Source organism: Antechinus flavipes, chromosome X (genome assembly GCF_016432865.1).
Source record: "Antechinus flavipes isolate AdamAnt ecotype Samford, QLD, Australia chromosome X, AdamAnt_v2, whole genome shotgun sequence".
Taxonomy (NCBI): Eukaryota; Metazoa; Chordata; class Mammalia; order Dasyuromorphia; family Dasyuridae; genus Antechinus; species Antechinus flavipes.
Genome location: NC_067404.1, coordinates 84,810,750 through 84,820,634, shown reverse-complemented (window position 1 = coordinate 84,820,634; position 9,885 = coordinate 84,810,750). Strand labels below are relative to the sequence as shown.

The 9,885-nt window shown below is 60.4% G+C and overlaps 1 protein-coding gene across 4 annotated transcripts; it reads right to left on the bottom strand.

Annotated features, from left to right (window-relative positions):
• Positions 1-357: 357 nt before the first annotated feature.
• Positions 358-8,105, bottom strand: CDK16 (cyclin dependent kinase 16). 4 transcript variants are annotated; one of them, XM_051968841.1, is made up of 16 exons: positions 8,018-8,105; positions 5,074-5,200; positions 4,687-4,890; positions 4,292-4,425; positions 3,277-3,402; positions 3,077-3,133; positions 2,865-2,979; positions 2,655-2,749; positions 2,506-2,568; positions 2,300-2,423; positions 2,036-2,156; positions 1,830-1,927; positions 1,622-1,727; positions 1,482-1,524; positions 1,256-1,346; positions 358-1,156 (listed from the first exon to the last, which is right to left on the bottom strand). In XM_051968841.1, exons 2-16 carry the CDS (start codon positions 5,192-5,194, stop codon positions 1,017-1,019), a joined length of 1,638 nt encoding a protein of 545 aa, XP_051824801.1. In that variant the 5' UTR covers positions 5,195-5,200; positions 8,018-8,105; the 3' UTR covers positions 358-1,016. The 4 variants fall into 4 exon arrangements, with proteins under 4 accessions (XP_051824801.1, XP_051824798.1, XP_051824799.1 ...); XM_051968838.1 differs by lacking the exon at positions 8,018-8,105 and having other exon boundaries at positions 358-996; positions 1,079-1,156; XM_051968839.1 differs by lacking the exons at positions 4,687-4,890; positions 8,018-8,105 and having other exon boundaries at positions 4,999-5,200.
• Positions 8,106-9,885: the final 1,780 nt, after the last annotated feature.

Sequence of the window (9,885 nt, the reverse complement as noted above, 5' to 3'; positions counted from 1 at the left end):
CGTCGATTCGGGACACCGAGAAGGGGGCCACGGGGAAAGGGCGGAGCCAGCCCGGCGGGATCCCAGACCTGGCCCTCTGGCACCTCCCGAGCCCCTAGCGGAGAGCTTCGGGAAAGAACCTCACCCCTCCCCTCGGCCCCCAGGTTCTCAGCCGAGCCCCCGGGCTGCAGGGAAGGGGCGGGGAGGAGAGGAGGGGCTGGAGCCGGGCCAAGGTCCCAGTCTTCTGATTGGCCAGCAGCTGGGGAAGTGGGGGGGACACTCGATGCACATAATACTGGGGGCCTACGCAGGGGGCGGGGCAGGCCCAGTCATCTTGCATGTTACGGATATCATTACGTTTAAAAAATAAAATCCTCATTCAAAATAATAATATTTTTTTTTTAAAAAGGACAAATGGATGGAGGGGACGCAGGAGGAGGCTGGGGCCGCGGCAGCCCGTCTTGGAGCGCAGGATCACCTCCGCTCGGGAGGTGCCCGAGACCTTGGCCCGCCTCCTTCCCTCCCAGGCTCCCTCCCACTCCTCGGGGGCTGCAGGGGAGAGATGAGCACAGAAGGGAGGGTGTCAGTGGGGGGGGAGGGGGGCTGCCGCCCCGGAGCCGGAGGCCGCCCCGGCCATGCTGTCCGATGACTGGAGGGAAACAAACAGACAGCAGACAGCGGAGGGAGGGAAGAGCTTTGTTAGCACCCTTCCACAAGTCGGGTGGAGGAGAGTGGGGGGCGGGGGAGGCAGCTGAGCCAGGAGCAGGCAGGTTAGTGGAGGGTCTTTGCGGCGGCGAGGTGCGAGCTGTGCAGGGGGTGGGGGGGAAGGGGGGAAGAAGAGAAAAGGCGGGGAGAGACATAGGTAGAGAGCAGGACTGGCTCCACTGCAGCCCTTCTCCCAGCGGCCTCCATGGGCCTCCGGAGGCTTCAGCCTCCAGCCAGTCACCAGCACCTTCTCAAAGCCAGCTGCCCCGAGGGCTTAGAACTCGGTATCCACCACCCGGAAGGCTGGCCTGCCTGTGGGGGGAAGCAGAGAGCTATTGGGAAGAGCCAGCCGGCCCACAGCTGGAGGAGCCTAGGGGGTGGGAGCCACACCCACCCGAGTCTGTGAGGGAGGCTGCGCGAAGGCCGGTCTCCTTCTGTAACTGGATCTCCTTTAGTGCAAATATGGAAGTAGCTGCAGAAAGAGCAGAGGCCAAGAGGAATCATTGGAGTTTCCCCGCAGACCGAGCCGGCCCTAGATGCGTCCCCTCCCAACCAGCCCCAGCCCACTCACTGTCAGGGAGTTTATGAATTCTGGACCCCAAACTCTGGAAGAAGGGGTGTCTCATGGCGTCATCCGCAGAGATCCGATTCCGTCCTTCAAACTGACAATGAAGAGGCTTCGTGAACTGGCGCGCCGGCCACTGCCCTGCTTCCCATCCCCCTCTCCCATCCCCAAGCTGCTGGGGTTCCTTTCCTCTTGGGCTCCCCTTGGGACCCCAGTTGCAGGCAGCCCTCACCTGCAGGAGTCTGCCCAAGAGGTCCGCCCCATCGGTGTCCAGCCTGCAGCAGGAACAAAGAGAATCCTTGGTCCCGGGTCTCCCTCCTTTTCTCCTCGGGTCGCCCCCCCATCATCCCCACACCCCCCCCCTGTTCTTACCGGGGTGCGTGGCTCAGTAGTGCCTCCGCTCGATATTTGGGGTAATCATAGTTTTTGAACTCTTCGTTGGAGGAGATGCCGGGCCAAGTCTCTTCAGTGGGGGTCCCTGGAGGGAGGAGCCAAGGAAAGAAGAACCAGTCAGTGGAGGAGTCTGCCGAGTGTTGGGGGTGGGGGGTGGCCACCCCACCCAGGCCGCCGCAGCCCTCACCCAGAATGCGAAAGATGAAATGCAACTGCTCCTCCACCGTCGAGCCGGGGAAGAGGGGCCTGCCTGTGGCCATCTCGTAGAAAATGCAGCCCACGCCCCTACAGAGGGGGGGAGAAAAGGGGGGGCCTGAGGGGGGCCCGGGCGGCAAGGTGCCCAGCCAGCAAGGTGCCCAGCCCTCCTCTGCCCTTCCTCACCCATGGCCTCACCACATGTCTATCTGGGTGGAGTAGTCCGTGGAGCCCAGCAGGATGTCGGGAGGCCGGTACCACAGCGTCACCACCTCGTTGGAGTATGTTTTGGTTGGGATGGACTTGGCCCTGGCCAGGCCTGTGAGACATTAGAGTCTGGGTCAGTCGGGCACCGTGGGGTGAGATCTGGAGGGGCCGGGACAGGTCGGGAAAGGGAGGGAGGTGAGAGGGGTAAGATCGAGGGCGCTGGGGACAAGAGGCCAAGGTCAGAGCCAGCCATACCAAAGTCCGCTAGCTTGAGTTCCCCTCGCTCGTTGATCAGCAGGTTCTGGGGTTTGAGGTCACGGTGTAGCACCTTCTGTCGGTGACAGTAGGCCAGGCCCCGGAGCAGCTGAAACAAGAAGAGCTGGGGAACAACAAGAAGAGGCCATGAAGGCTGAGCCCTGAATGGCAAGGACAAGGGGGGCAAGCCTCTCCCTCCCGCAGACCTTGACGTTGTGCACGTTAATGACGTTGCCACAGTCCTCCAGGTACTGCTTCAGGTCCTTGTCCTGATGGGGAGAGAGGAGACAACACCCTGTGTTTTCCCGAACCCCGGGCCGTGCTTCTCCCGAGCCCTGGGCCCCTGCCGTCTTACCAGGTACTCAAAGACCAAGGTCAGGGACTTATCAGTATGAATGATGTCATGCAGGGTGACAATGTTGGCGTGTTTCAGGTCCTTCAGCAGAGATACTGCGAGGGAGACACGAGGGGAAGGCGACATGAGTGTGGGTATCAGCCCGGAGTTCAAGGGCCTTGGGACTGCAATGACGTGTTCCCTCCCGTCCTCCTCGTCCCTCCCCAGCACCTTCTCGAATGGCGGTGCAGGGGGCACCCTCCTCATGCTCCAGTCGGATCTCCTTCAGGGCAACCAGGTTGTCTGTCAACTTGCTCTTCCCCTTATATACAGTGGCATAGGTACCCTGGGGACCGGGGGAGGGGGGGCAGTCAGGCCTGGGACCCGGATTCACCAAGATTCTACCTGCCCCTCCCACCCCCCACCCTGCCCCATCTGCTCACCTCTCCCAGTTTGTCCAGCTTCACGTATGTCTCCAGCTTGCCAAAGCCAATTTCAGACTATAGAGAAAAGGCAAGAGGTCAGTGGCAGCAAACGCAAAGGGGCCCAGGGACCGAGGGAAGGGACGGTGGCAATGGGGAACGAGACCGAGACGGGACCAGCACCCACAGAGGCCAAGGATTCCTGGCGAGCGGCTCCTCACCAGGGAGACCCGGCGGAGGCGCCGGCTCAGGGGCTTGTCAAAGAGCGGGCTATTGAGGGTCAGCTTCTCCAGATAGCCCTCAGGCAGCCGGATGTCGGCAGGTAGGGAGAGGCGCTTGTTGATGTCCTGAGATTCAAGAGGCAGAAAAGGGGGTCAGTCTCTGCTAGGGACAGGAAGGGGGCAAACAAAACAGACGGAGCTGAGAGGACAGTTCGGGCATCTAGCAATCGGAGAAGCAGGCAGGTCGGCGGGTGGCCGGCGGGAGAATGCCCCACGCGCAGTCAGGCCGGAGAACGGCCAGACTCTGGAAACCTCCGGGACGGAACAAAGGACACAACTAAGAGCTTTGGAAAAGGCGGAGGATCTGATCCGGTCCTATTCTTGCTCCCCATCTCCCACTGCCACTAGAGGTCTTCCAGTGACGGTGTCAAAAGACCCTTGTCGCTCGAATCCGAGGCGACCCAGCCAGCCTCCAGAGGCCCTCCCGGAACAGAGCCTGGGGGCACAAGACGCCTTCAAACCAGAGGAAGACAACTCGATGCTTTAAGAGTGGGGGAAAGTGAAGGGGCTTCAGAAGAGCTGCAAGTCAGGAAGGCTCAGAGAAAGCCCGAAGGTCCCTATCTGAGGTGCTTCTCTCCAAAGAGATGCCAAGAATACGGAGGATCTGACAAATCGTGTGCTAGATCGTGAACGCGAAGCTCTGGCACAGGGGGATGACCCTTCGGAGCCCCACGGGGCCAAAGGCTTCGGCCTAGACTCCCCCTCCAGTTTAGATATGGCCAGTGAGAGCTCCCCAAGGTAATCAATGAACTCGTCCCAGAGTAAGGAGAGGGGAGAACAAAGAGGTCACGGCAGACCCAGGATCCAGGAGGGCCCGGCTGCCCTGCGCTCTGCTTAGGCGTGGACAGGGGGATGAGATCTCGGCCGAATAGAAGTGGCCGGCAAGATGGGAAGATCGAACTAATTGGATGGAGCTGCCCCTGCCCCCCAGCTCGCCATCTCTGGCCAAGCCTACCTCAGTAGAGATCTTGCGGGCCGGATGGTTTCGCATTCGGACCCTCACGGGTGACTGCACCTCATCAGAGGACGTGGCTGACGCCTGGTCGCTCTCCCCATCTGAACCAATCTTCAAATCTTCGTGCACAATCTCTGGGGTGGAGTAGGGGTTGGCTCAGGAGCCACAGACATGCCTCCTTTCCCTTCAGCTTGCCCTTTTCCTCCTCCCCCCACCCTCCCTCACCCTCTATCACATGACGGCCTCAGAGGCCCTCAGATACTCGGTGCCCCAGAACCACTCTGGAGAGCCGGACCTCTGCATAAAGCACAGGCCTAGAACCGGGCTGGAAGTCAGAGGCCGCAGACACGGCGGGCCAGGCCTCGGCCAGCCGAGCCGGGGGGGCGTATAGTCACCTAGTCTGGTGCCATGATCCAGTGGGGAGCTGAGGCTGCGACTGGCCCGGGGCCGGCGGGCCGGCGGTGGTGGAGGCTGCCGGGGTGCCCGGGGGGTGGGGCCAAGGGCGGGCAAGCTCCTGGATGCTCGGGGGGGCAGGCGAACCGTGGGTAGCAGGCTGTGGGACGAGGGCAAGATGCCCTTCCTCCCACCAGGGCTAGGGCCTGGGCCATGGAGCAAAGCCAAAGGGAGGGTAGGTAATGGACAGGGGAGGACACGTGGGAATAGCAGGAAGCACACAAGAAAGGAAGAAAAGGGAGAAAACAAATCACCCAAATCCGAAGGGAGCCGCCCAGCGACAGGGAGACCCCAGTGGGCTCCCAGAAGCCCCTCGGGCCTGCCCTCACCGTTGTCACTGCAGTTACTGTCTTCGATGTTGATCTGCTCAGAGCCGCCGCTCTTCTCCGAGGGTCGGCTTCCCCGGAGCGTCATGGAGAGCTGCCGTTTGATCTTCTTCATTCGGTCCATGGTGACCTGGGGGAGGGGGCAGACTAAGTCCCTGCTCCCCAGGGCTTCCCTGGGGCAGGGTCTCTGAGGGCAGCAAGCCCACCTGGCTGGTGAGAGTCGGGTGGCTGGCCAAGGGCATGGGGCCTCCTCCCTGTGTGCCGCCCTGCCCCATAGGCTGGCTGGGGGAGGAGCCCAGGGCCCCCCGACAGAGCTCATTGGGGGGAAGGGCAGGTTGGGCAGGGGGTTCTGCTTCTCCCGCATGCCCCGCAAGTCGGCCCCGGATGCGGCCATAGAATGGTATGTTCCGTTGGCACCAGCCCCACATCCCCCCCAACTGCCAGGGGACGGAATGTTCCCACTGCCCCAGGGAATCACATGACCCTGGCAACGGGTTGCCACGGGGACTAAATTGGACAGTCCCATAGGCCAGCTAAGGGCGGGGGGGGGTAGGGGGGGTAGGAAGGGGGAACTAGCTAAAGACCTAACTCCTGGGCCCAAGGGCTTTGGGGGCTCAGTTCCCCCCGCTTCTTACTTGAATAGGGCAGCTCGTAAAATGACCTGTCTGTCCTCCCAGCTGCTAGGTAAGGAGATTCAATAATGAGCACATAAGGGGTCCCCCACCCATCCCCAGAAAAGCCAGGTGGGACAGGAGCTGGAGTTCCCTTCACTTTCTTCCCCAGGGTCTCCCTAGTCCAGTTCTAGGGTTCCTCCTTCCTGCCTGTGACTCCCCACGGAACAGCAGAGTGGCCCGGGGATGCAAGCTTTAAGGCCGAGCCTCGGCCTCACCGCCCGCCCCCCCCCCCATCCCAGGCAAGAAAGAGGGGTGTTCCTCTATCTCGGGCCTAGCCCTGGTTGCAGGGAGAGGCCCTGGCTGACTCAGCAGCTATAAATATCTCGGCAAAGGCTGGCAGGGGGGCCTAGGCCTGGGCCTTGGCAGGGAAGGGAGAGAATCTGCAGAGCCGAGACCATTGAGAGGCTTCAGGACTAGGGCCCGAGTACTGGCAGGGAAGGGAGGGAGGAGATCTTGGGAAAGGGAAGGGAAGGACGTTCGGGAAGACCTCAGGATTCTCTGTGTGCCCAATGTATTAGCTGCCCGGTCTCGGCCCCAGATGGTCCGAGGCCTCAGAGGAGAAATGCAGCCAAGCGGGATGTCTGAGGTACCAGCTGCTTGGGGAAATGTAAGGAAAGGGAGGGCAGGAGGCCAAGCCAGAGAGCTGTCCTATTCCTGGGAAAGCTGGGCCAGCTAAGGCCTTGGGGCAAAGGGGCAGCCATTCCCAGCAGAGAGCCACTGATTATTCAGTGTCCCCTCTTCCTAATGGAGCTTTTACAGGTTCAAGTTCACTTGAGCCTCATGTTACAGATTAGGGATCAGGGAGTCAGAGGTTCTGATTTCACGGTTACGTGGCAAATGTCACGAGTGGGACTCCAAAGCAGGGCTTCCTGCGGCACTTAGGTTTCAGAGTTAGCCCCCACTGTCTCTTCTATCGCCCCGATTACTTTGCAAAGTGGAGGTTGCAACCTCGTCCCTTGACCCGGGAGTCGGGTTCTCACAGGGTCCAAGCAATCACCATCCTCTGCTTTCCCTCTCAGCCAGCCAAGAACCCTGAGAAATGGGGGGGCTCTGGCCTAGGAATGACAGGAGCTAAGGAAACAGTCGATGGCCTGCCCAGAGGAAGGCTGGGAGGGAGGGACTTTTGTGTCTAAGATGCAGAAGAATTTCTGGAGCTTGCTGGAAAGGTCCTGACTACCCAAAATATCTAAGAATGGAACCAAGGTCATACGGTGGGCTAGCAGCTGGGACTTCTGATGTCCACCTGACCGCCTGCTTCTCAGGAGGGAGAGAAGCTCCTTGAATTTCCAGAAGCTGCTGGAAGAACCTCTTCTTATGTAGAAGGGAGCTCCTGGGACCTGGGGGATGGCCAGGGAGCTTCTCTAGGCAGTCAAGTGCTGTACCCTGTGCAAGCTGCAACTTCCATTTGCCTCAGTTTCCTCCACCAAAAAATGGGAATGACAGCATCTATTTCCCATGATGGTTGTGGGGATCAAAGGACAATCCACATAAAAGCTTTTTACTAAATTGTAGAAATGCGTGTTATGATGACGATGATTTCGGTGGGAGAACACTTTTAAAGGAACTGGGGGGGATGGTTTTATAGGGAAGCACTTCAGAATTACTTAAGAATCTCATTCCAGGGGAGGGGAGGAGCCTCCTATTCCCGTTAGGGGCCATATTACTGAGGATGGGCTTTTTTCCCCCTGAGAAGGTGGGGAAAGAAGAAGCAGAGAATCCTGGCGAGTCTTGGGGGAGGAGAAAGGAAGGAGTCCTTGAAGAATTGGGGATCACGGAATTAGGGTTGGAAAGGCTCTTCAGCATCACTTAGCTCAATCTCACTTCACAGAGGAGGCAAGGGAAGCTCCAATTGACTTGCCCAAGGTCACACAGGTAGGAAACTGCAGAGCCAGCATTTAAGGCAAAGTCATCGCACTGGAACAAGCCCTGCATGCACCACACTGCCTCTTGTTCTTGGGGAGCCTGGGGAACCCCAAGGAACCGACTGCTGAGGACTGGAGGGCTAGAGATCACTCATTCCCTCCCCCCCATTCCCACAGGATCTTGGGGTGCTAGGTAGACAGCAGACCAGGGTAGGGGGCTGGGGGTGGCTCTAGAAGGCAGGGCTTGGGTGGGATGAGTGGAGGGCAGTTCCAAGGTGGCCACACCCCCCCTTTTTCCCCAGGCCCCAGTGCATTGTAGGAAACTCCCAAGCTCGCATCCTCCGGCCTGGGCTCCCTCCCTTCGGGGGAAAAAAGGAGGGGGGTGGTGGCGGGGGAGGGGTAGGCGCTTACCGGAGGCAGCGGGGGTGGGGACGCGCGCTGGGGCGCGGGGGCACGGGGGGCCTCAGTGCTGCGGGCCCGGCGCGGTGGCGGCTGCGGCGGCGACGGCCCTCTGGGCTCCGTGGGCGGCGGCTCCGGACAGGCCCCGGAGGCGGCGGCGGCGGCCCCGGCGGCGGCGGCGGCGGCGGCGCGGGAGGTCCCAGTAGTCGTCGGCCATGGCGGCTGGGCTCGACCCGCCCGCGTCGTCCCGCTCAGCCGCCCATGGGCCTGGCCGCCGCCGCGGAGCCCCAGGAGCGAGATCCCGATCGCGCCGCGCTGCGCCCTGCGCCCTCGCCTGGGCTGGTCGCTATCCCTGGCGCGGTCCCTGTCCCGGCTCCGAGCCCGGGTCCCCGCAGCCGCCCAAGCAGCGGCGGCTCAGGCACCTGCGCACAAGGCCCCGCCTCGGGGCCAGGAGGAGGAGGAGGAGCCCGGAACGTCCCACAGGCTCGACCTCCGGGAGGGGGGAAAGCGGGGAAGGGAAGAGCTCGGCTTCGAGCCGAGGCCCTGCCGCGCGGAGCTGAGGGCCCCCGGGAGTAAAAGGGAAAGCCCTCTGAGCAGACTTGGTACAGTCCCAGGTGTCGGCGGGGGCGGCTCGGGCCGGGCCACGGACGGCGGCGGATGGGGAGGAAGGTTGAAAGAGGAGAAGACGGGATTTATTCGGGGGCGGTGTCAGTCGACCAGCAAACTCTCAGGCCGTCCAGGAGAGGTTAAGAAAGTCAGGCGACAGCAACGATCGGTTCCCAGGCGTTCCCCTGGCCCGAACCAGAGACACAGGACTTGAGCTGACAGCTCCTCCCCGCTGCCCCAGATTGGTACGTCCTTCCTCCGGGCTCTCTTCACCCTGACTCCTCCCCGAGGGAGGGGCCCGTCCCCTCCCAGAAGCTGATTGGCCAGAGACTCCTTTTCCCACCTCCTGCGATCTCGCCCCCTAGGTGCGTAGTTCCCGGTTTAGCCCTGCCCTCCTTTCTACCCCGCCCCTTTCAGTCCCGGGCCAGGTTCCATCTGCCGACCCCGCCCCCGAATCCCGCTTGGGCCCTCGGGGACAATCGCACCGGGATCTCCGAAGCTTGCCCTCTCTCCCATCACTTCTAAGGCGTTGCTGCCGCAGGGCTACCTGGAGCTTCGGCTCGCCAGCGATCGCCGCCTCTTACCGGCGGTGGGCAGGGGTGGGAAGGGTATATATGCAAGTTTCACTTTCGTTCTTTAGGATTCTGCCTCTCTCACGTGCTGACTGACATCCTAAAGGCCTTCAGAGTTGCTTTTCTCCCTGCTCTGCGGCCGCTCCTGAAGGGCTTCCCAGTTTGCCAGCAAACTTGCCTTTCCAGAATTTCTCAGGGCTCGACGATGTTGCATTCCATACCATATTTAGCCATTCTCCAAGAGTTTCCAGATTTGAGCGATCACCAGGAAAAGATGCTCAAGTAGCTTTGGACATATGGGTTCTTTTCCTCTTTTGCGGGCTTAAGCCCGACAGTGGCCTGACTGTGTCAGAGGCCTTGCACAAATAGAAAACCCCTAAAGTACTCTGCAATATGACATTGAGTCTGCCAGAAACAATGTGGTGGAGTATAGAGCCAATGCTTTTCCGCCTTGGAGAGAGACATGTCCCAAATGACATAGTTTTCCATGCCCTCTGACATGACTGCCCCTGCCCCGAGATTCATGGGAATCTTGAACAAAGAAAAGCTACTCAAATACAGTTCGGGGCTTAACATTCCAGTTTCTTCCTATGATCAATACCTTTTTTTAAAATAAAGGTTTATATTTTCGAAACACACAATTTTCAGCACTCACTCCTGCAAAACCTTGTGTTCCAGATTTTTTTCTTCCGCCCTCCTTTC